This window comes from Salvelinus namaycush, chromosome 19 (genome assembly GCF_016432855.1).
Source record: "Salvelinus namaycush isolate Seneca chromosome 19, SaNama_1.0, whole genome shotgun sequence".
Lineage (NCBI taxonomy): Eukaryota > Metazoa > Chordata > Actinopteri > Salmoniformes > Salmonidae > Salvelinus > Salvelinus namaycush.
In genome coordinates, this window is record NC_052325.1 from 17,911,492 (window position 1) to 17,937,137 (window position 25,646).

A 25,646-nucleotide genomic window follows, 5' to 3' on the forward strand; every position below is an offset into this window, starting at 1 on the left:
ATCTATTCATTATTGTTCGTTCTCTCCAGCTCTGCGTGTCACAAAACCCATCAAGAACATTGAAGTCCCAGAGACCCAGGTGGCCACTTTTGAATGCGAAGTGTCACATTTCAATGTCCCATCCACCTGGCTGAAGAATGGAGTGGAGATTGAAATGAGTGACAAGTTCAGGATTGTGGTGCAGGGCAAACTTCACCAGCTCAAGATCATGAACACTGGCAGTGAAGACTCTGCAGAATACACCTTTGTCTGTGGAAATGACAGAGTCTCTGCAACTCTGAAAGTTAGCCGTAAGTTTTCAACTAACCTGTACTTGAAATCATTTTTATCACATAGGTCTTTTACACTAATGACATTGTTTTTTCCTTAGCCATTTTGATCACCTCCATGCTGGAAGACCTCAATGCACAGGAGAAAGACACCATCACATTTGAAGTGAATGTCAACTATGAGGGCATCACCTACAAGTGGCTGAAGAATGGTGTTGAGATTCGCTCCACTGACAGATGCCAGAGCCGCACCAAACAGCTAACTCACTCGCTCACCATCCGAAATGTTCATTTTGGTGATGGTGCAGAGTACAAGTTTGTTGCTGGCTCTGCTGCAACTACAGCCAGCCTATATGTTGATGGTATGTTTTCTTTTTATCCAGACCCTTTCTAAATATTAATCATGAAAGTAATTTTTCTGTTGTTCATTAATGTATTTGCTCTCTCACAGCACGCGTTATTGAATTCACCAAGCACATCAAAGATATCAAGATCACAGAGAAGAAGAGGGCCACCTTTGAATGTGAGATCTCTGAGCCTAATGCTCAGGTGACGTGGATGAAAGATGGACAGGAGCTGGAAATGTCTGAAAGGTACGTCTCATTCATTTATTTGTATATTATTTCTGTGAGATTCCTGTGAAATGCTACATTTGAACGATTCCTCTGTATCTTAAGTGTTATTTCTAAAATGCCTTGACAGATACAAAGTCTCCACTGAGAAATTCTTGCACCGTCTGATGATCCAGTCAGTCCGCCTGTCTGATGCTGCAGAGTATTCTGTGGTCGCTGGTGCAAGCATGTCAAAGGCTCATCTCACCGTGGAGGGGCGTGACATCCACATCACAGAACCCGAGGAGAAAGAATTCACTGTGAATACGGATAACATTACATTGAAGGAGGACAGTTTAAAACTGAATAGTTAATAAATGATCAGTGTTAATATGAACATTTATATTATTTATTTTCAGGTTGTTGAGAAACAAAAAGCGTCGTTTGAGTTTGAAGTCAGTGAGGATGACGTTGAAGGTCGCTGGCTGAGGAACGGTGCTGAGATCCAGTTCAACCTTGACGATAGGCTCCACTACATTGCCATTAGAAAGGTCCATCGCATGACCATCTCTGAAACCTATAGAAGTGATGCAGGGGAGTACACCTTCATCGCCGGCAAGAACAGGGTCGTGGTGACTCTACATGTCAATAGTAAGTGTTTGCTCTCTTTTAACTCCCAATAACAAAAGTCACACTGAAATAATAATGCAATTTTCAAATATGTTTTTACAACCATTCAGATTTCAGGATGTATTTAAACAACTAAATCACAGCTAAATCACAACAACTAAAAACTTCCCAATTTTCCCTAAGCTTGGTGTTCCTTCCTTTCTTCTCATCAAATTTATTTGTTTGTTCCCATAATTTAGTCCCTGAGCCACCTCAGATAATTCGCGGCATGCAGGCCCTGTCTGTGGAGGCCGGCAAACCTGCTCGCTTCTCTGTGGAAGTGACTGGCGTCCCCCAGCCCCAGGTGTTCTGGTACAAGAACTCCCAGGCTCTCTCCCCTGGCTTCAAGTGCAAGTTCCTGCGTGATGGAAATGAGCACACTCTGCTTCTCATCGAAGTCTTCCCAGAGGACGCAGCCTTGTACAACTGCGAGGCCAAGAATGACGTTGGGCTTGCCACCAGCTCAGCACCACTCAATGTGGAAGGTAAAGTGAAAAAACAATCACATATAAAGAACTGAAATAACCTCTTAATGAAAAATGAAAAAAAGCCAGATTTTTTACATTTCAGTTTCAGAAGTCGTTTCTCCTGATACTGGATCTCCACTGTCCAAGCCTGTGATCATAACACCAATGAACAACACCTCAGTCAATGAGGGAGAGGCTGCTAGGTTCCAGTGCAGAATCTCTGGTGAAGGTATCTATCTCGACTTCCACTAGGCCTATCTCTTACTTTGTTCTCGAAACTGTTAAATTAAAATAATATTAGTATTGCATTATTCATAAAAAAGTAGCATTAATAATCTTGTATTATTAATACTATTGACGTTAACCAAACTTTTCTCTTGATAGATCTAAAGATCTCTTGGTACGTCCACAAGAAAGAGATCGGACAGTCCGATGCCTTCAGGATGTCTCAGTTCGATGACACCTGCCAGCTGGAGATTTCCAGAGTGTACCCCGAGGATGAAGGGGAATACACCTGTGTTGCCAGAAACTCAGCAGGAATGGTCACTTGCGCAGGATATCTGGCACTTGAAGGTGAGTAAAAGTCTTATTGAACATAGTTAGTTCTGTATGTCCAATTTAAGTGTGCTTTTGTATTGTTAAAGGTTGAGAATAGATACTATTTGTCCTATAACTTATTTTTGCTCTATGCATGTACTTGTATGATTCAATTGATCTTTCTCCTTATCTTCATATTGCCCTGGGGGATAATCTGTTTTCAAATGTATTACATTTTCCTTTACTCATAGTACAGGTTCATTTTGATAGCAGTTGATTGTTGACCAAATTACACTCTTCTAATTCTCCCAGATCAAAATATGAAATCTGTAGCTAGGCAAAGTGTGTCAAGCACTGGGGGAACAATGATCAGTCATAAAATGGAAATGTATTCAGAAGGGTACCAGTCAGTGGATGTCAGTGGATCACACAGTGTACAGACCTATGAGACTGTGTCTGAGATGTCATCTTCATCAGTAAAGATGGTTGAGGTGACCACTGTTGAGAATTCTGAAATGAGCATCCCTAGAAGCCCTAAGTTGCTCTTGAAAATGAATGACGTCAAAGTCAAAAGTGGTGAGATGGCTCAGTTCAACTGCTCGTTCGACGGACAACCCTTTACTGAAATAGTGTGGGATCATAATGGAAGGAACCTCACAGACACAGAGAGGGTGAAACGTACCCAAAATGGAGGTGTGCTGTTGCTTGTCATACTCAATGTTCAGCTTGGCGACCAAGGGACATACCTCTGTACCACAAAAAATAAACATGGAGATAACAGAACTTCGGCACAACTCACAGTTGAAGGTGGATACAGTTTCTATTTAATATTTCCACTCTCTGGTCCATTTCACCTCCATTCCGCTTGATTCTTTTGTAAAACCTTTAAAACTTTTAATATTTCCTTTAGATTGTAACCGATTGGAATATAATGTAATAACATATTTATTTTGTAAGTATAGTTTTTTTCCCCCATTCAAAGCATGCCCCTAACACCATCTCCCCATCTTACTAACTCCCAGTGTTTAGATCTAAGATACCCTCTTACTGATGTCCTCTGACTGATGTTCTTAATACCTAATAAATCTCCCTTAACTTTATTCTCACCCAGCCAAAGAAGTGAATCCCAAAGCCGAAACCCCCATCCCTTCCGATTCTGTCAATAAAGACTCTAAGACAGACAGGGAGTCGTCTAAAAAGCCCTCTGACCAAGACAAGCAGGAGTCCTTACAGAGTCTTGGACCTCTACCACCATTCTCACAAAGAACTCAAAGGCAGATAAGCCATGAGTATTACCCTGATGTTATACCCTATGGAGAATATGAATGTGATTACATTGGTGCCACCTACCCAGAGTTCCTTGTGACACTGCCCCCAGAAATCCTTGCCAAACCTAGAGACATCGTGTCTCTCTTTTGCGTTATAAAGGGAATCCCTACTCCGTTTGTTATTTGGCTACACAATCGGTTGATTGTCGAAGAGTCCGTTTCTTACTCTCTGAAACACAAGGGGCCCTTGTGCTGCTTAAATGTTATGAACGTTGGTCCTAAGCAAGGGGGCGTTTACACTTGCAAAATTGTCAATTCAGCCGGAGACGCTGAATGCAGCACAGTGATGAAAGGTTGGCAACTGCATGCTTTGGTCCTTACCACCAATATGCACTCTTGGCCGTTATTGGCCGTTCTTGTCAATTCCACATTTCACACTGTTCCCAACTATTGGCCGTTCTTGTCAACTCCACATGTCAGACTGCTTCCAACTATTGGCCGTTCTTGTCAACTCCACATTTCACACAGCTCCCATACTGCCCTATACAACAAGAAAAATAAATTATAAAATGATAGCTCATGGACAAATGTGCTAAGAAACAGGTTGTCAAGTACACTGACTTAAATGTGAAAAGAGAGAGAGATGTGCTCAATTTACTACATGCATCCCAAGAGACGGAATTCACTGTATGATCACATCAAAACCAAAGCATGTCAGATTTTTTTCATCATTGCAAAATAGATGTTGACAATATGGATGTAACCTATGTTACCTGGTTCTAGCAGTAAGTACTATATATATATTTGATAAAAATCACTAATTTATAAATGTTTGTCTATTGACAGTGGTTGAAAAGGAGGTGGAGAAAAAGGAAAAGGAAGTCAAAGGTAAATATATTTTCTTTATCATTAACATGTGATTGAATGTCGGATTCCTGGACTCAGATTAAGCCTATTCCTGGACTAAAAATCACTTTCAGAGTTGGAGGTGCTTTGCAGACCATGAGTAGGCTCGATCTGGAACTGGGAAACAGGCCCTTTATCTTTCTTTTTGCACAGGCCCATATCCTGCAGAATTGTTTTGAAATGTCTGGAGCAATATGATCATGTATAATGCCCTTTGTAAAACTATATGTTGGGCATGTGACTATCTTGAACGGTCATAATATTTGCCTTGAATTGTAATGCAATAGGTGAAACCTACATGGCTATTATGTGAAATTAAATTAATGCATGTTTTTTGTCTTGCTGATTTCAATTCAAGAGGTGTTATCGTTGAAATGCGTTCCTTTATTTATTGCTTTATTGTTTTTTTATCTTAATATTTATACATTATTGTAAGTGATAACATAATGTAATTATTTTACTCAGCTTTCTCTAGCTTCACTGTCTCAGCTGAAGAGGAAAAACAGGAGTCTTACTTCACTGGTCTACAATTAGGCAAAAGCAAAACACTTGAACTCAAGCCAGAGTCCAAACTTTATTCTAGTACAATGGAGAAGAAAAAAGAAAAGCCCGTTTTTGTGACCCAACTCTCACCAGTAGCTGTCACTATTGGGGACATAGCTAGATTTACTGTCACAATATCTTGTCTTCCAAAGCCTAATGTCCAGTGGTTCCACAATGGTCGGGTTATAACAAGTTCATCAGTTTACACATTTGTTCAAGAGCGAGACGAATATACCCTCGTCATTAACAAAGTAGAGAAGGAATTTGAAGGAGAATACTCCTGTACTGCAAGCAACAGGTTTGGCCAATCAACCTGTACTACTTTCTTGAACATCCAAGTAAGTGACACAAAGAAACCAGAGAGGCAGGTTGAGAAAATGTTCAAACCCACTGGCCAACCACCTGAATTTATTAAAACTATTGAGCCTGTACAATGCTCTGAAGGTGGTCTAGCTCTCTTTAAGTATATTGTCACTGGGAATCCTCTTCCAGAGGTTCAGTGGCTTAAAGGTAGTTATCAAATTCAGCCCAGTAAGTATTGTATTGTGGTGAACAACCCAGATGGATCTGGCTTCATCAACATGAAGGGCATTCAAAAGGAGGACAGTGGCCTCTACACATGTAAGGCTTCCAACCCATCTGGGGAGGCCTCTTGTAGTGCTGAGCTAATCGTGTTCAGAGAGTCTGTCTCTATATCTCAGCACCAGGAACAACATGTGGTTGTTCAGAAACAAAAAGGTTATAAAGTATCCATGACTGAACAGGCTACAGAGTCACGCTTGTACATGGTCAACCTTCCTGGAGAAGCCAGGGCCAGAGATCAGATGGTGTACACCATAGGTACTGAGGACAGACAGGTTATTTCCAGCGAGCAAGTGGACACCCTTAGAGAGTTGGATATCTCTGCTGCTACCCTTCATAGGGAGCGAGTGACCCACCAGGCTGCAGTGCTGCAGTCACAAGAGGTAGAAGAGAGAGTGTCTGTGACTCCCACCAGACCACCTCCAGCTTCAGCTGCGCCTATTAAACAACTGCATATGGCCGCTTTTACATCTGCTGTCCAAGAGAGCCAAAAGCTCGTAGAGCAACATTCTGACCGTATCCAAAGCCCGGAAATCTTAGAGCTTGTTCCTGCAAGGGAACATCATTCAAACATAATGTCTGCCACATCAGAAGAGGTTATTCCTCTAATCACAGTGAGAACTGAGGTTTTAGGAGACAGAAAACCAGAACAGATTAAGTCATCTAAGGAACCAAAACAGGTCGTCAGTAGTCATCTAGTTGAAACCAGGTTACCAATTCTGAAAGAGAAATTAGGTATAACCACTAGGCCTGAGGAAGAGAGAAGCTTCAGAGTTACAGAGGGGGTTAAGATTTTATATACCGCTACATCGACTGGGCAACTGCCACTATCAGAGTGCCATTGTGATACACTATCAACATCGGATAAACCCACTCAGTCCCTGCTAGAGAAGGAACGTCCTAACCTAGTGGTCGCACCGGTCAGTGAGACTCAACATACTTTATCCAAAGAGCAGAGATTTGAAATACACAAACCTAAACAAGAGAGTGCTTTGGTAAGTAAAGATAGGTTATTTAAATCAGCCATGAGCGCTGAAGAAAAACATCTGCTCCAGACTGAACACTCAAAAGCTGTTCCAGGTTTGGAAAGCGCTATGTCTTTGCAGTTTGAGAAAGAAGAGGAACAGCTCTTACATCTACAAATGATTAGTAAGCAAGATATATTGCAGTCTGAAGGTAGATTTACTTGCGAGAAGCAATTGCCAGAGAGTGCAGATGCAAGAAAAAGCCCTACTTTGTTGCACACAGTCACCCACAATGAATGGAAATCTGTCACTTGTGAGAAGATATCTGAGTTTTCAGCTCAGCTGGACACAATTTCAATTGAACCAAGAAAAGAGGCCAAAGCTCCTTTACATCTTCAGTCTATTCAGTCAGAAAGTGTGTTACCTAAAGAAGGTATACTTAGTCCTGAGAAGCCAGATCAGCAGACTGCAGTACAGAAACAGGAAAGAGCCCGCAAACATGCAGCAACCTCAGAGGATAAAAGGGAGTTTAGTGCAGATTATTCCAAAGATCTTGATGTGTCCGTGACAGGAGTTCAGTCAGAGCTTAGAACAGAACCCAGACCACAGAACATTCTTCAGGTCACTTCACAGCCCATGCAGCTACCCAAAGAAACACCATTTACTAGTGATGTCAAACAGCAGCGTGCATTAATCGAAAAGGAGGATCGCTGGAACATTATGCAATCAGTAACTGTGGTTGACACTCAAAGTATAGAAGAGGGGCATACCATAAGTTTGAAAGCAAATGATGCATTCAAACCTGTAGTGAAAATTGAACCAAAGATCCCGACAAAGCCTGTCTATATTGAAGAGAAGGCAATAGCAACTGAAGGTTGTGCCATTTTACATGCAGCTGAACAGGATTTTGCTGTTCAGATCCACGAAGGTCAGTCAGTGAGACAATCAATTTTATTGGAGGAGAAACACATCATTGTTGGTGAGCAATCAAGTGAAATTGGAAAATCTGCAGGATTGGTTGTCAGTGTAAAGACTCAGCCTAAAGGGGTATTATTTGTGCACGAGTCTCAGGAGAGCCAAGTTCTTCCAAAGGAACTTACCTTTGTGATCCCAATGCCAAAACCAACAACTTTGGGCATCAGACATCAGTTGAAAACGGCGCTTCAGTCTGCTGTGGCTCGTGACCAGCCACTTATACTTGCAGATGTTGTTGAGAGATTGGAGGCTGTCGAGGTACAGGAAGTGAAGGTAGGTAGGGAAACTAAGGGTGCAATGTTCACCTACCTTATCACAACACCAGGTGCCCCCATGGAAATAACAATTGCTTTTGAAGGAGAATACACTCAGACTGCTGATCTGAGGACAGAACTCCAAGCAGCTTTCCATGCTATAGTTTATAGAGAGCAACAGACCCTCATTTTGGACCAACCTGGCACAATGCAAATAGTCAAGCCTCAGAAAACAAATGTTAGCAGTGCAAAATCCAAAGAAATGCTGTCATCGGTGGTGGAAACTGTCAGAGTAACAGAGAGTGCAGCGGGTTTCGCATCCCCTGTAGCCCAGTCTGCTGCTCAGAAGACTGAAACGATGGCTTCGTTCCAAAGCATAACAGCTCAGGATCGCACTGTGGTGCATGAATCCAGGCAGACTACTAGGCAGGAGACCAGATCTGTGACAGTAAAAAGCCATGATGAGAGAGATGTAGGTGCTGCAGATTTAACCACAGCAGTACCCTTCGCCTCTGTCCCTGTCGAACAGTCTCATGTGTTTATACAGAGAGAAACGATGGAGGAGTTTCTGTCAGAGGCAGTTATGATTAGTAAACTTCCTGAGCAATTCACTAAAGCTTATCCCATTATTGTAACTCCCCTGGAGGATATTTGTTCAGAGAAGAATAGTATGGTTACTTTTAGTGTAACCATAATGTGTGTCACAAAAGTTAACTGGCTTTTCAATGGAAAGTTGGTCAAATCTGGCAAAGAATTTAAGTGTTCGAAAGACCATGACACATACACACTAGTAATCGGCAAGATTGTCAAGGAGAAGCACGAAGGAGAATATATCTGTGAGGCTGAGAATGAAGCTGGCAAGGCTACAACAACATCAAGACTCACTGTTGTCTCGAGAGGTTGGATAATGGGGATATTTTCATATTTTCATAAAAATAGTAACTAACGCGACATAAACTTCCATTGGTGATTCCTAGCATGCATTCACTTTACTTTAAAATCACTATAAATTAACAGTAATATTTCCGTTGATACCACCCCCATATCCTCCTGCTTTCTTGTTCCAAGGTATCTTCTTTTTACCCATATCACTCTCTTAAAAATCCACCTCTGGTCCATTCCCCGTCATTCTCTTTGACTCCACATCACTCTCGTCTTCCCCATTGAGTCCTGAAACCCTCTTTTTGCATGCTTTCTTGGACATTTCATCTTGGTCTCATTTTCTTCATTGAAGTGTTTTTCCAAACCTAACATCATTTCCCTCCACAGTCCCTCCTGGTCAGTCCTGTTTGCAACCTTCCATCCTAGGTTCACCATTTCACCACTTTTAACTACATCAACTAGAATCATAGCCAGTGTGTTAATTGTACTATTTTCTTCCCTTTCCCTGCACATTATAGTGCCACCGGTTTTCAGGTACAAAATCCAGCCCTTGGAGATCAATGTTGGCAGCCAGGCCAAGTTCGAATGTGAGATTGAAGATGCACCAAATGTGCAGTTCAAGTGGTTCAAGTCTGGCACTCCTATCAAAGAGAGTCCAAATTGCAGGATCATCAGTCGGCATCTGATATCTTCATTGGAGCTTCTGAGCCCAACCAAAGCTGACAGTGGTGAATATACCTGCAAGGCTACAAACCAGAATGGCAGTGACACCTGTGCCGCCAAACTCAACATAACTGGTGAGTGAACTGAACTTTTGTTTAAATTATTTCAACAGGTTGTCATACCAAAGGTTATGGTTTCAGGAATATGATGTGCTTCTTCTCTCCACAAATCTAGTTATGGTCATCTGTACTCGCTCAAAAAGTTCAAACAAATGATCTCCCTTGTGATTTGTCAAGTTATTGGATTTTGTCAGGTTTTGAAATAAATCTTCATATGTTGTTAATTATTATGTTTTATTATGTATTTTTTCCCTTTCTTATTTTCAAATTTCATAGAACTTTTCCCACCTGCCTTTATTACTAAGCCTGATCCATTGACATTGTATGTTGGGAAAAAGGCAAACATTCAGTGTGTAGTCACTGGATCTTCACCGATGACTATTGTCTGGCATAAAGACAACAATGCCATTTCTTCGGGGGGAAACTACAAAATCTCCTCAGAAAAGAATAAATATATTCTTGAAATATCAGAACTTGAACTTACTGATCAAGGTGTTTACCTGTGTAAAGCGTTCAACAGTGTTGGAACTGCTGTGTGCAGCACGGAGATGAAGGTCATCAACAAACCCTATTTTGTGAAAACACTTGAATCAGTGTCAGTCGCTGTTGGAAATCCACTGCACCTTGAGTGTCAGTTGGATGAGGATACCGGAGTGTCCATCACCTGGATAAAAGATGGCAAAAAGCTCCATCAAACAATGGATTGTAAACAGTCTTTTGAAGATAAGATGGTCACTCTTGATATTCCAAAAGGAAAACTTAAAGACACTGGAAACTATGTCTGTACAGCTGCCAATGATGCTGGAAGCACAAGTTGCTCCACTTCAGTAAAGGTTCAAGGTAAGGCTAAGCAGTTCATTTTCAAGCTTTCTGCAGTATTTGTGGCACAATATATATGCAATTATGGAAATTAACATCTTTGGATTATGATCAGATAGATTTATAGATTTTGCAATATCTTCACCCAGCTGTATCTTTTGGCTGCATCTTCAACTGCCTTTTGACAAAATCTCATACTTTGAACTTGTATTTGCTCCTCTTTTTCTGAGTTTTTGTTCATTAGCAATGACTTCTTAAAACATTGTTTTGAATTGTTCAATTGTTCAATGCATACGTCCTGCAGAACCCCCAGTCTTTGTAAAGAGACTGGAGCCCAACTTGGTCTGGAAGCAAGGCATAGCTGCACGTTTGCAGTGCACAATCAAAGGGTCACCTGAACTCCATGTCACCTGGTTTCTAAATGACAAAGAGCTCTCGGCTGGCGTGAAATACAAAATCACTTTCAAGGGCGGTTTTGCTACTTTGGAGATCAGTGAAATTGCTTTGTTAGACAGTGGAAATTACACATGTGAAGTGCTGAATGAAGCTGGCTGTGAGAGCTGTAGCACCAAGTTAACTATAAAAGGTTTGTTGTGTCAGTTATGTAGATAATTACGATATTTGATATTGTCTTCTGAATATTATGTTATTGTGAAATTGTATCAAATATCTCTTCTCAGAACCACCCTCCTTCAAAAAGGAATTGCAAATGGTTGAAGCAGTCAGGGGCACTGTTGCTCTCTTCCAATGTGAAGTTGCAGGCACTGCCCCATTTGAATTCAATTGGTTTAGGAGTAAGAAACCACTCACTTCCGATAGGAAATACAAGATTGTTTCTCAGGACTCGATTGCTTCTTTGGAGATCTGCTCATTTGAAAGTGCAGATGTTGGGGAATATCAATGTGTTGTGTCAAATGATGTTGGTTCAATCACTGCAAAGACAATTGCCAAACAGAAAGGTTAGTTAAAATAAAACACATTCATGGAGGATATTCTTATTCTTCTTATTCCTCTTACCTATGTATTCCTCTAAATTATAATGACTATTATTGCAATAATTGTAATTTTTTAGAACCACCATCATTCGCAAAGAAGATTGAGAACACTACAGCAGTTTTGGGCAATGCTGTTAAACTGCAGGGTACTATAAAAGGCTCTGCCCCTATTACTGTCAAGTGGATGAAGGATTCTGAATGGCTTAGGGATGATGCCCCTAATATCACCATGGCATTTCAGAATAATATTGCCATTTTGACAATAGCAACTGTTGACATTTGCCATGGTGGAAAGTACACTTGCCAAGCAGAGAATGAGGCTGGTCAACAAAAATGTGAAACCTCTTTAGCAGTTCAAGGTTAGATTCAGAATATTTCACACATGTATACTATTTTGGGCCACTGTTGATGTTTCAAATCTAAAATCTTTGTATAATTACATTTTAGAACCCGCTAGAATCTTAGAGAAAGCTGCATCCATCAACGTGACTTCAGGGGAATCAGCAACCTTGGAATGCACAATTGCAGGAAGCCCGGATCTTAAAGTGAAATGGCTCCAAGATGGAAAGGAGATTACAGGAGGTCGAAAATATAAAATCACTCTTAAAGACAATGTAGCCATCTTAAAGATTGTTGCGGCAGAGAAAGGAGGCACATGTGAATACACGATGGAAGTGTCCAACCGCGTCGGAAAAGATCAGTGCTCTTGTTCAGTCACAGTGCTAGGTTTGTTTTGTAGTTTATGCTTTTTCCATAATTACAACTTGAGGAACCACAAGAATGTTATAATGAAAAAAGTTATATTCCCCTCAACAGATCGTGTTCTTCCACCATCTTTCACAAAAAATCTTAAGAAAGTTGATGGAAATATTGGTAACAACATTACTATGGAGAGCAAAGTATCTGGATCTCAGCCCATGTCCATCTCTTGGTACAAAGACGATAAAGAAATAACAGCTGGACAGAAATATCAACTTGAAATGAAAGAAACCACGGCTACATTGGGAATAATCCAAATAGAAAAGTGTGATGAGGGAGTATACACATGTCGGGCAACAAATTCTGCTGGATTTAAAGAGAGCAGTGGAACCTTATGTGTTAAAGGTTAGAATAACTATACTTATTACAGTAACATAGTTTAATAGTAGTATAATAGTGTTACATTATTTTGGTCATAATGAAGCTGAACGAACACATTCATATTTTGTCTCTTCCAAACTGAATTTAGAACCTCCAATCTTCACATTAAAACCTGACAACCAAGATGTCGTACCAGGATCTACTGTTGTCCTGAAGTCTGCTTTCACTGGAACAGCTCCTCTTACTGTTAAGTGGTTCAGAGAGGACAAGGAGATAACCACTAGAGGCGCAAGTTTTATCAAGAAAGACGCTTCTTCAAGTTTCTTGGAACTTCACTCAGTGAAACCCAGTGACTCGGCTAACTACACTTGCCAAGTGGCCAATGATGCTGGGAAGGTGGCATGCTCTGCAGTCTTGTTTGTAAAAGGTGCCTTTTCTTTGATTAATTAAGTATATTTTTTGTACTGCTTTTCTTGATGTTATTGTCTTTTGAAGTAATTGTTATCATCAATTATTTTCAGAACCACCTCAGTTTTCAATGAGGCTTGAGCCATTAAAACTGGTGAAAAATGGACAACCACTTACGTTGACATGCAAAGTCACTGGCAGTCCAGTGATCAACGTTAAGTGGCTTAAGAATGAGACTGAAATCGCTTCAAATGATAAATGCAGACTGTCCTTCACTGACTCAGTTGCTTCACTTGATATTGTGAACTGCTCTGTTGATGATAGTGGAGATTATATTTGTGTGGCATCAAGTGATGCTGGTAGTGACCACTGCGGCAGCACAGTTACAGTCAAAGGTGTGTTCAGTATTCACTTTTACAGTTTATCTGTACTATGTTATTGTCTGTGTAGAATAATAACATTATTTTATCTTTGTTGTAGAACCTCCCATGTTTGTGACAGCTTTTGAGTCCAAAGAAGTTGTGAAAGGCTCTGATGTTATATTCGAAGGAGTTATTTCAGGCTCAGCTCCATTTGAAATATCTTGTTATCAGGACACCAAGCAGATCAGAAATGACAAAAGGCATAAGATAAATATACAAGATGGTGTAGTCACTCTTCAGATTCTTAAATGTGAATCTGGGGATGCTGGAAAATACCAATGTAACATAGAAAATGAAGTTGGGAAGACAACATGTGATTACCAAATTACATTAAAAGGTTGGTTTAAAGTCAACATTATAGAAATATACTGTAGCTATCTGTATTTGATAGACTGTGACCTGTTGTTATTATTGAATTATATCTTGACATGTATGGTCTTCCTTCAATAGAACCACCCTCGTTTGTACAGAAAATAGAGAACATCAGTTCTTTAGTTGGCTCAGAGATTTCTATGCAGTGCACTTTAAAGGGATCACTGCCCATGACTGTATCATGGATAAAGGAGGATCATGAAGTTAAAGAAGGCGAACATATAAAGATATCTTATGAGACCAGAACGGCAGTGTTAACTTTAAGAAACACTCAGATGAAACATGGTGGAAAATATATTTGTCAGGCACAGAATGAGGCTGGAAGTCAGAAATGTGTTGCCACGCTTACAGTCAAAGGTTGGTTGGATGTTTAGGTCTTTTACATTGCAATTTATATTTTATTTTTATCACAGTGTTGTATTATTGAATAGTGGATTGTTCATTTAATATTTTGTTTATCACAGAACCTGCAAATATTACTGAGCAAGCCAAGTCTATCAGTGTAACAACAGGAGATCCAGCTACTCTTGAATGCAGGTTCTCAGGATCTAAAGTCCTCAAAGCCGTGTGGCTGAAGGATGGAAGAGAGCTGACATCAGGTCAAAGATACAAAGTACAGAGCAGAGATAAGAGCTCTGTACTGAAGATACTCACTACAGAGAAAAGTGATAGTGGTGAATACACCTTTGAGGTTTCAAATGATGTTGGAAGCAGCACCTGTGAGGCTTCAATCACTGTTCTAGGTTTGTTGATCAGTGGATAATTTTTATTTGAATCAATCTTAAATGTATGTATACCCCGCCGTCATACAGTGTACAACTACTCACCATATACTATTTACTTTTATGGTAGATCAAACGATTAAACCATCTTTCACAAGAAGACTGGAGAAAATGGAGAGTATCAAAGGATCTTTTGCCCACTTGGAGTGTCTTGTGTCTGGATCCCTGCCTATATCTGTACTCTGGTACAAAGATGAGAAGGAGATCAAGAGCGATGAGAAACACAAATGCACATTCTTTGAGAACTCGGCATTTCTGGAAATTAGTCGTCTTGATAGTGCTGACAGTGGCGGCTATACCTGCATTGCTAGTAATAAGGCAGGCAAAGACCAGTGTTCTGGTGCCTTGCTCGTGAAAGGTTTGTTAGCTTTGGATTGTCTTTTGATGTTAGAAACAGTGTATATCCAGTATATTGGAAGGTGACAGCAACTTTGACAATGCACATCTTCACCTTTCATCAACAGAACCGCCATCTATTCTAGAAAAAGCTGAATCAATGGATGTTTTGCCTGGATCAAAGGTTCAGTTTAATGTCCTTTCGTCTGGCACGCCACCCTTGACCATGAAATGGTTTAAAGACAAGAAGGAGATCTTATCAAGCTCGGATTGCTCTGTGATTAAAGATTACAACTCTACTTCACTGGAGCTCTTCTTTGCCAAAACGTCAGACTGTGGAAACTATGTCTGTGAAATACATAATGACGTCGGCTCTGATGTTTGCCAGGCAACGCTCTTTGTCAAAGGTTGGCATTGATCTTCAACTTACCTTTGTCAATATATTTGGACATTTTTATTGATGTTAATATGTATTTACGAGTAGTTAATCTTTTTTGCAGAACCTCCCAGTTTCCTTGAAAAACCTGACAAATTATCAGTTGTGAAACTTAGAGAAAATAAACACTTTGAGTGCCATGTTGGTGGCACTCCAGAAATACAAGTGCACTGGTTCAGAGATGGGAAGGAGATAAGTCGTAGTGACAAATACAAAATGTTCTTTGTTAAGTCTGTGGCGAGCTTAGAGATAATTGGTGCTGATACCAATGACAGTGGAGTATACTTCTGTGAGGCCCGTAATGAGGCAGGCAGTGAGAGCTGCAGCATGGAGCTAGCTGTGAAAGGTTGGTTTAGCCTACTTCCAGTCTTTTGAGCCAGTAATTCAACATTTTACTCAGATGTTTATTGACACAATCCCCCCACTCATTTAAACCTGCTTCCTTATTTCAGAGCCCCCAACATTTATTGGAGAGTTAACGCCTGTTGAAGTCGTGAAGGGCTCTATGACTGTCTTTGAATGCCAAGTGGCAGGAACTGGTCCGTTTGAGGTTACATGGCACAAAGATAAAAAGCAGATCAAAACCAATAAGAAGCATGCAATTTATGAATATGGTAATGTCATGAGCCTGAAAATACAGGAATTTGATGCTTTAGATGTTGGTGGTTATCAGTGCACAGTTTCAAATGAGGTGGGAAGCTGTTCGTGTAGCACCACAATGTCTATGAAAGGTTAGTCACTTATGATGATCATTATTTCTCTAAGTCAATTTTCACATTGAAAATGTCAGCATTTTCAATTTATTATTCTGATGAAATGTTTTCTTCACATTAGCGCGACCGTCTTTTGTAAAGAAGATGGAAAATGCTTCCTCTGTTTTGGGGAGTGTCGCTACATTTCAGTGTGTTGTGATGGGATCGCCATCTCTGTCTGTACAATGGAAAAAAGATGAGAACTGGATCTTGGAAGATCCTAAAACTGAAAGGATCTTTGAAAATAATGTGGCAACTCTAAGGATTCCTATCTGTGAGGCCTGTCACAGCGGGAAATATACCTGCCAGGTTGCAAATGAGGCTGGACAGGACAAGTGCTTTGCAACCCTGATGGTGCAAGGTGTGTCTTTGCTTGATTTCAACTTCAAGTTTAACATTTTGAAGTTGATTGTTACGTTTGTAGCTAATCCTCATGTCTGCTTGTTTGTATTTTAGAACCACCTAAGATTATAGAAAAACCAGAGGTGATAAATGTCACTCTAGGTGATGCAGTCAGTTTGGAGTGCAAGGTCTCTGGCACCCCTGAGATCAAAGTAAAGTGGACAAAAGATGGAATAGAACTCACACCCAGCAGGCAAAATAAACTTAACTTTGAGAATAACCTCAGTAGTTTGAAGATTCAGTCTACACAACTGGAAGATGCAGGGGATTACCTGTTTGAGGCTACAAACTCTGTTGATACCTGCAGCTGCAAGGTTAAATTGATTGTCGTAGGTCAGTGCAAAATTACTTTGAATTTCTCAGTTATAAAAACATTTGGAATACAAAAGTCGATTTTACTCTCCATTGCTAATGGATTTTTGTTGTTGTTTTGAAACAGAACAAGTCATTGCGCCTACTTTCATCAAGAAATTAATGGAGATTCAGGAGGTTTTGGGCTCTGTAGTTTATATGGAATGCAAAGTCGCTGGTTCTTTGCCAATATCAGTGCAATGGACCAAAGACGGCAGTGTCCTTGCAAGTAAAACCAAGTATCAGTTAGAGCAGAAAGACAACACTGTGTCTTTGGAAATTAAGAATTTTGAGGAAGAGGATACAGGGGAGTACTTGTGTAAAATCACAAACAAAGCTGGAAGTAGTGATTGCAGTGGTGCATTAAAAGCAAAAGGTCAGATTCATACTTTTAGTTTTTACTTTTACTCTTAAATCTTACTCTTACATTTCTCTAGGCACCAGTTGATGGACTCGTCTCTCATTTAATCTTTCTTCCAATGGTTTTTAGTGCCACCAAGCTTCGTATCTGAACCTGAGTCCCAGGCTGTCATTCCCAAAGCCACTGTACACTTCCAGGGTGTCTTTCAAGGAACACCTCCTTTTACAGTCAAATGGTTCAAGGATGACACTGAACTGATAACTGGACCATCATATTCAGTTGGACTGGGAGGCTTATCTTGCTTCTTAGATATTTACTCAGTTGGATTTTTGCAAAGTGGAACGTACTCTTGCCAAGTTAGCAATGACGCTGGCACTGTGAAGTGTACAACCAATCTATTGGTGAAAGGTTGGATTATATTCTTTTTTGCCACCCTTCATTTATTTAATTCCATCTCTTTTTTTCATTTTCATCACTCCTTCACCACTCTGCCTATAACCCATGCGTAACAAAAAAAAATTCAGGGTTGTCTTTCTATGTAATATAACAAATGTATTCTCCCATCTAGCGAACCATTGGCTTCCTCCCATCATCATCCCATTCTTTGTTGCTGATAATTTTTCAATCCTTGAAGTTCTCCAAATTCTAACTTCATATTCTTGGGCTTTGCAGAACCTCCTGAATTCGTACTGAAATTGCCACATACAAAGTTCGTGAAGCAAGGCGAGCCACTCCATCTTGAATGCAAAGTTACAAGTGTGCCCTCTCTGCGAATGCAGTGGTACAAAAATGACAATAAGATAACAGATGGTGACAACTGTAGAACTTCATTTGTTGACTCAATGGCAGTCCTTGAGCTGCGCTCCACAAGATATGCTGATGATGGAGTATACACCTGTGAGGCACAGAATGATGCTGGGGCTGTAAACTGCAGCACCATCATCACAGTGCAAGGTCAGCCACTGAAAAGGGACATTGCCTTTTGCAGTTCATTCCTTCTCTATAGCATGACCCTGAACGTATGATTCCTCCTCCCTTTCACTGACAGTGACTTATTTTTGACATTGCCTTTTGCAGTTTATTCAGTCTGTGTTATGATGTCAGGTTTTCCTTTAAAATAGTTGCAGCATGAACCTCAATGTATAATTATTCCTTGACTTTTCCACCCTTTTTAAATTCCATTGATTGTGTTTAATGGTCACTACTTGGATTACACCATTGCACAGCTAGCATGGACTAAAAAGCATGATCCTTTGAAGCCCTCTTTTCTCTTATGATTGCCAATGTCCACTTGCTTGGGTAGATGCAAACTTGTTTGCCCTGGAATCTTGCAACCTGCTTGCCCTGGAATATTTAACTTTAATGAAACTGATCGGCCAATTGTGTTGTTTCTAGATCCACCAAGTTTCATGAAAGTACCGAAACCTGTAGAGGGGATCAAAGGAAAAGATGCTATGCTATACTGTGAACTGTATGGCACAGAACCCTTTGAGATAATCTGGTACAAAGACAAAAAGCCACTTAAGGAAAGCAGGAAATATAAGATGGTGAATGAGAGTAGCTCTGCCACTCTCCATATTCTTGCAGTGGACCCCTCAGATGTTGGTGAATATGAGTGCAGGGTCACAAACAAAGTAGGATATGAAACATGCCATACAACAGTTACGCTCAGAGGTCAGTAAACTATATCTTCAATGGATATTCAACATATCTTAGTTATATTCAAACATACAACATTACCTGTATGATTGCTTCTCCTCACCACAATCAATCCTTTCTCACTATTCAGAAGCACCTGTTTTCGTGAAGAAACTGGTAAACCAGTCTGTCAAATTGGGTGAAGAAGTCACTCTGATGGCCACCGTCAAAGGCTCTCAGCCTATAACTGTTTCTTGGGTGCAAGATAAGGATCATGTTCTTAGGGATGGAGACAACCGGAAAATCACATTTGAGAACAGCGTGGTCACCCTGAAGGTCTTTAAGGCTGACCAAACCACAGGTGGCAAATATACCTGCCAACTCAAAAATGATTCTGGAGTTGTGGAATGTGTTTCCAACCTCACTGTCTTAGGTTCGTAGGACTCCATGTCCCCACTTAATGAAGATTACATTGATATACATTTGGTAAGTTTCTGCTTTCTAAATATGAATTGTGGTCCTACTTAATTTTCAGAACCGGCTACCATTGTGGATAGCCCAGAGTCATTCAATGTCAAGGCGGGTGATTCAGCAACTCTTGAAGTCACTGTAGCCGGAACACCAGAATTGAAATCTAAGTGGTTCAAGGATGGTGTTGAGCTCTCCTCTGGCACCAAGCATAAGATAACCTTCTCAAAGAATATCTCCAGCCTGAAAGTCATGTCGACAGAGAGAGTTGATACAGGAGAATACAAATTTGAGGTCAAAAATGAGGTTGGCAGTGTTTCCTGCAAAACAACCGTCACTGTCCTAGGTTGGTACCACTAGTATCATACCTTCCGATTAATTCAATTTGATATTTACAATCCATTGCCATTTTATTACATTTACAATCCGTCATTACTTATTATTTTTTAAACAGATAAGAAGATTCCACCCACATTCATCAGGAAACTGAAAGACACCCATACTATTGTTGGTAAACCTGGTGAAATGGAATGCAAAGTTGCAGGTTCTCCACCTTTCACTATCTCTTGGCACCACATTGGTCAGGAGATCAATAGTGGACCAAATCACGAGATTATTTGCAGTGACAACACCTGCAAAGTTAAACTGCCAACTCTTAAGTTGTCAGACTCTGGAAAATACACATGCAAAGCCGTTAACACAGCAGGAGCCAGTGAAACAAGTGCTTCTATGATTGTACAAGGTCAGTAAATATGTACACTTGTCAGCATGGATTTTTATCCTATGGAGAAAAATAAATCCAACATGAGAGGTGATGTGTTTCCAAAAGAGAATACTTACGCTATACAACATCTATTTTTTCTTATTAAGAACCTCCAACCTTTGTGGAAAAACCTCAGGCAAAGGAAGCTCTGCCTGGTGCAAATGTAACATTTTCAGCAACAGTCCACGGAAGTGCCCCACTGAAAATGAAATGGTTCAGGGGCACCAGGGAAATTGTGTCTGGAAAGGGCTGTGAAATTTCTCTCCAGGGCAATGCAGCTACTTTGGAGCTATACAAAGTGGCCAAATCAGATGCTGGAGAGTATACATGCCAGATTATTAATGATGCTGGGAAGGAAAGTTGCCCAGTTAATCTGTTCATGAAAGGTTAGTTAACATGGTAATGAATTCTGAAATTACTTTTTTTTTTCATGCATATTCTAACATACCGAAACTACAGCGATGTTACTGATTTGACTATTGCTCCTCCCAGAACCAGTACAGTTTGTGAAGAAGCTGAAGGACATGTCTTCTGAAAAGGGGAAACCTTTGAAACTTGAATGCACATACAATGGAACTCCCAAAATATTTGTGACTTGGTTGAAAGATGGGAAACAGCTCTATGCCTCTTATCAGTATAACGTGTTGACCACAGAGACTTCCTGCATCTTGGAAGTACTCAATAGCGATAGCATGACGGCAAGTGGGAAATACTCTTGCGAAGTTACCAATGGAGTCGGAACTGATATCTGCCATGCTCAAGTGACCTTATTAGGTAAAAGCATCTCAATTCAATCATATGCATTCAATCATATCCATTTGATCATTTTTTTATTTAACCATTTTTATCTGTCACTTTAGAACGACCATTCTTTGTTGAGGAATTGGAACCAATGGAAGTCACTTCTGGTGATCCAGTTTGCTTGAAATGCCGCATTGGAGGAACCCCTGATATTAGTGTGTCCTGGTTCAAAGCTGACGGAAAGCTTCGTGCTACCAATACTTGTCAAATGACATTTTCAAATGGCATTGCGACTTTGATACTAAGCAAACCGTCAAAGGTTGATACTGGTGAATACACATGCAAAGCTGAGAACAGAATTGGATCTGCCTCCAACAGCTGCCACTTATCAGTGAAAGGTGATGCTCGTCTTAGTTTTCTTTGTTTGCTTCATTTTTACCGTCACAAATGTTATGCATGGTAACAAATGTAAACATGCCTTCTGTTTAATTGCTCCATTCTAGATGTCAAAACACCACCTTCCTTCCCCAAGAAACTTACTAGTCTTGAACAGGCTGTAGGACAGCCAGTCATATTTGAGTGTCGTGTTGTAGGATCCTCTCCTTTAGAAGTCTCCTGGCTAAAAGACAATGGATCTTTAAAAAATGATGGAGAATACTTAATGTCTTATGATGATAACACTGCTGCCCTAAAAATTGCACGAGGTGAAATGAAACACTCTGGGGAATACACTTGTATAGCTACAAATAGTGTTGGAACTGCATCTTGTAAAGCTAAGCTCGAGCTTCAAATTCAAGGTTGGTTGATTTTTTACAGATTTCCTGTTTTTGCTAAAGTCTTTCATCGTTAAAAGTATGGCTTCGATAAGCTACAGCAAGTACTACCACTGTGTTTGTGTTGAAATAGTATTTTCTTCATGCACAAACCATACTAATAACAGTGATGTAACTTAATTTCACTATTGCTCCTCTCAGAACCAGTACACTTCATCAAGAAGCTGGCAGACATTTCAGTTGTCAAGGGCAAACATTTGAAACTCGAATGCACATACTCTGGAACGCCCAGCATATTTGTCACCTGGCTGAAGGATGGGAAACAACTCTATGCCTCTTATCAGTATACTGTGACAACCACAGACACCTACTCTATGTTGGACGTCCTTAACAGTGACAGTTTTGAGGCAGCTGGGAAATACTCTTGCGAAGTTACCAATGGAGCCGGAACTGATATCTGTCATTGTCAAGTAAAAATAGGTAAAAATCTTTTAAAAATCTTCTTACATGTATTTCTTATACATGTTTCAGGTACAGTATTTGATCACTAGTTGTGTAAGGTACATTAAACACTAGTTGGCTGTATGGTTACCATTACACATTTTTGTAATTTGTTGTATATATGGTTACCATTACCTTGCAATATTTTTGTATTTCCTGTTATTTCAGTACGGTTCCAGAAAAAATATTCCTAAATGCTTGCAAATAATATTGTTTATCTACATCTTGTTATAGTGCGCCTTATATTTTGATTCAAGGACATGAATTTGAATTTTCATAATTCAACCTATTGATGTATAATTTATTTTGTCACTAGAGCGCAAAATCTCCCCCAACTTCACCAAGAAGCCTGCAGAGACAATGGAAGATACAGAGGGTCATTTGGTGAAGATTGAGGGTCGTTTATCTGGATCTCAACCCATTGACATCGTTTGGTCCAAGAATCACAGTGAAATTCACGCCTCTGATAAGTACGAAATGGAATTCAAGAGCAACGTGGCCATGCTGTATATCAAGAGCTCCCAACTCTCAGACAGTGGTGCTTATACCTGCACAGCCACCAATGAAGCTGGCAGTGCCTCCTACCAAGTGTCACTTAACATTTCAGGTACGTATCTTTGTGTGTATTGTCATATTATATTTGTATGCATTCTGTTGCATCACTAGTCAACATTTTTGTGCATGCTTCTATGAAAAAAATCTTTGTTGTTCACTAAACATCACCAGAACACAAGAAGGGCCCTGTATTCGACATCCCTCTCAATCCTGTGACTGTAAATGAGGGTGAGAACCTGAAGCTTAGCTGCCATGTCCATGGAGCCCCTCCTCTGAAGATTAATTGGTTGAAGGACAGGAAGGAGATAAAATCCTCCACAAACTGCAGAGTTGTTTTTTCTGATGGCACTGCCTCTTTGGAGGTCCTCCGCACATCGAAAACAGATGCAGGGGACTATCTCTGCAAGGCTACCAACGATGTTGGAAGTGAATTTGCAAGGTCCAGAGTGACAATTAGAGGTAACAAGGTCATATTTTGAAAAAGTATTTACTTGACATTCCAATTTTGTATACTGTTGCTGCAATTTGACATGTCATTGTGATTTTCCCTCTGGGCAGCTGTTTGACTGAAATGCTGTTTGATTTCAGGAAAAGAAGTCAAACCTGAGGTCGCTGCTGCAGCCCCAGCTCCAGCAAAGACTCCAATAAAGAGATTCGACAACTTGTTCTTTGTAGATGAGCCCCAGAGTGTAAATGTAACAGAGAGTAAGTATGATTAACTTTTTCTCAATTACATCTAAACATTTACCTCAACATCCTTAGAAAATACTTTACTGTGCTTGTGCATGATGCCAACTTTATGTTGTTTCTGACTCACAGAGGGCACTGCAACTTTCATTGCCAAAGTTGGAGGTGATCCTATTCCTAACGTGAAATGGATGAAGGGCAAGTGGAGGCAGATCACTCATGGTGGACGCATCACTATTGAGCAGAAAGGCCCAGATGCCAAGTTGGAGATCACAGAAATAACTAAATCTGACTCCGGACAGTACAGATGTGTCGCAACTAACAAAGCAGGAGAAATAGAATGCAGCACTGACCTGAATGTTGACGAAAGGAAAGACACCGGGGGAGGAGATGGAGACTTCAGAGCAAAACTGAAGAAGTATGTGTAGTTGTAAAGAAATATGTAATGCCACCAATAACTTTAACATCTAATGAGAGACACTTGAAATTATTTTAACTACTATATATATCCCTCTCTTCACACACAGGACACCATCCAAACAGAAAAGTCCAAAGAAGGAGGGAGAGATTGACCTCGTGGAGATTCTTAGGGGTGTGGACCCCAAAGACTATGAAAAAGTTGTTAGAGAATACGGAATCACTGACTTCCGTTGTCTTCTTCAGGCCATTGAGCAGCTGAAGAGAGAGAAAGAAGCGGAAAGTGGAAAACCGGTAAGATAATAAATAATTGAAATGGCCTATCTAGGACTAAGCATTGCTCGACATTGGCACTGGCCCAGGAAAGGTTTCACCCTACAGGGAAGTAAGTCATCCAGGATAGCTTGCTGCCCACCACAGCTTTTTCACAAGCTGTTCTTGGGGCAGCAAAAACTACTCTGCTTTTATGGATTTATCATAATGTTGAGCCCTGCTGGAAAATAACTATTTATTGTGAATATGATATATTATTATAACTATACATTTTTCTGATCCAGGAAACTGAGCATGGAGGAGGATCTAAGGATACGGCCAAGTTTATGGCTGAGTTGCAATCAAGAATGCAGGCTGAGGTACTAAATGTTCCTAATATAATAAGTGTTGGAACTATCTGAATACGTCCACTAAAATGTGTTAGGTTAGACAGAATATCCACTGATAATAATACTTTTTATCTACAGCCTGTCACTCTGGTGAGCGACATTGAAGACCAAGATACCACTCCATTAAGGACAGCAACCTTTGAGTGTGACATCAAGATCAACTACCCTGAGATCACCCTGTCCTGGTACAAGGGAACTCAGAAGCTTGACAACGATGACAAATATGAAATCAGCATTGTTGGTGACCGTCACATCTTGAAGATCAAGCAGTGTCAAACCAAAGACCAGGGAAACTACCGTGTTGTATGTGGCCCACATATCTCCAGCGCCAAATTGACCGTTGGGGGTAGGTACTCATTTATGTTTTTTGAGTCCTCATGAAAGAGATGTACGGAATTGTTTATACTGGGAATTGATCTATTTCTTATTCCCATACTAATTTACAGATGGAGATCAACAAGGTAAGGGACCATAGTTTGAACAAATAGTTTGCCTCCAGGATATCACTTACTAACCTCTTTGCTGCTCGTATTGTACATGTATTTGTTACATCTTTGTTTGTTAGATTTTTCTTGTTCTTGTTCTTTATGTTTGACTTCTTTATGTTTTACTGCATTTAACATAGATTCACTTCGATATTTAAGATCCCACTTAAGAATCACAATTATATTTGTAATAAATTATTTAAAGAAAGGATGTAACATTTAAGATAAAAAATGTTACTCATAGTTTTAAACAAAACCAAACTGCCAACGCTAAGAGTGATTCCCATGATCTGCTTTTAGCTGGCATAATTCACTTCACCAAACGCATCCGGAGCATTGAAGTGAATGAGAACCAATCTGCTACCTTCGAATGCGAGTTGTCCTTCGACAATGCTATCGTTACATGGTACAAAGACACTTGGGAACTTAAAGAGAGCCCAAAGTATAACTTCAGAAGTGAAGGCCGACGACACTTTATGACCATCCGCAATGTAACCTCTGATGATGAAGGTGTGTAGATTTGAGTCAAGCAAATGTACTTTATAGTCGTACAAATAAAAATCTAATAATGAGAAACTCAGCAATCTTCATTACTAATCCTGTAGGCGTTTACTCGGTGATTGCGCGGTTGGAACCCAACGGTGAAGCTAAAAGCACAGCTGAACTTTACCTTTCAGGCAAAGGTCTGTACATTTACTAGCTAGATATGCCTATAGGCATTTATATACATCAATTATTATTCTCGTGTTATAATACCTTTACTTCCTCCTTTCACAGAAATTGAATTAGG

The 25,646-nt window shown here is 40.2% G+C and overlaps 1 protein-coding gene across 1 annotated transcript in view; it reads left to right on the plus strand.

Annotated features, from left to right (window-relative positions):
* The window catches only part of ttn.1 (titin, tandem duplicate 1), a 167,363-nt gene that overhangs the window by 16,293 nt on the left and 125,424 nt on the right, over positions 1-25,646 (plus strand). Inside the window, exons 30-75 of the mRNA XM_039014232.1 lie at positions 30-290; positions 371-631; positions 721-862; positions 972-1,140; positions 1,240-1,471; positions 1,690-1,974; positions 2,060-2,185; positions 2,341-2,529; positions 4,599-4,649; positions 5,133-8,885; positions 9,387-9,665; positions 9,927-10,490; positions 10,774-11,055; positions 11,150-11,428; positions 11,542-11,823; positions 11,912-12,190; positions 12,281-12,568; positions 12,693-12,971; positions 13,066-13,347; positions 13,433-13,711; positions 13,825-14,103; positions 14,211-14,489; positions 14,993-15,271; positions 15,365-15,646; positions 15,753-16,031; positions 16,135-16,413; positions 16,509-16,787; positions 16,894-17,181; positions 17,296-17,574; positions 17,839-18,120; positions 18,562-18,840; positions 18,956-19,237; positions 19,340-19,618; positions 19,727-20,014; positions 20,143-20,421; positions 20,528-20,809; positions 20,896-21,174; positions 21,280-21,573; positions 21,751-21,942; positions 22,367-22,657; positions 23,194-23,310; positions 23,425-23,710; positions 23,820-24,003; positions 24,267-24,341; positions 24,450-24,674; positions 24,818-24,832. Of these exons, the coding sequence (XP_038870160.1) occupies positions 30-290; positions 371-631; positions 721-862; positions 972-1,140; positions 1,240-1,471; positions 1,690-1,974; positions 2,060-2,185; positions 2,341-2,529; positions 4,599-4,649; positions 5,133-8,885; positions 9,387-9,665; positions 9,927-10,490; positions 10,774-11,055; positions 11,150-11,428; positions 11,542-11,823; positions 11,912-12,190; positions 12,281-12,568; positions 12,693-12,971; positions 13,066-13,347; positions 13,433-13,711; positions 13,825-14,103; positions 14,211-14,489; positions 14,993-15,271; positions 15,365-15,646; positions 15,753-16,031; positions 16,135-16,413; positions 16,509-16,787; positions 16,894-17,181; positions 17,296-17,574; positions 17,839-18,120; positions 18,562-18,840; positions 18,956-19,237; positions 19,340-19,618; positions 19,727-20,014; positions 20,143-20,421; positions 20,528-20,809; positions 20,896-21,174; positions 21,280-21,573; positions 21,751-21,942; positions 22,367-22,657; positions 23,194-23,310; positions 23,425-23,710; positions 23,820-24,003; positions 24,267-24,341; positions 24,450-24,674; positions 24,818-24,832 (15,014 nt within the window). The remainder of the gene's footprint in view (positions 1-29; positions 291-370; positions 632-720; positions 863-971; positions 1,141-1,239; positions 1,472-1,689; positions 1,975-2,059; positions 2,186-2,340; positions 2,530-4,598; positions 4,650-5,132; positions 8,886-9,386; positions 9,666-9,926; positions 10,491-10,773; positions 11,056-11,149; positions 11,429-11,541; positions 11,824-11,911; positions 12,191-12,280; positions 12,569-12,692; positions 12,972-13,065; positions 13,348-13,432; positions 13,712-13,824; positions 14,104-14,210; positions 14,490-14,992; positions 15,272-15,364; positions 15,647-15,752; positions 16,032-16,134; positions 16,414-16,508; positions 16,788-16,893; positions 17,182-17,295; positions 17,575-17,838; positions 18,121-18,561; positions 18,841-18,955; positions 19,238-19,339; positions 19,619-19,726; positions 20,015-20,142; positions 20,422-20,527; positions 20,810-20,895; positions 21,175-21,279; positions 21,574-21,750; positions 21,943-22,366; positions 22,658-23,193; positions 23,311-23,424; positions 23,711-23,819; positions 24,004-24,266; positions 24,342-24,449; positions 24,675-24,817; positions 24,833-25,646) is intronic.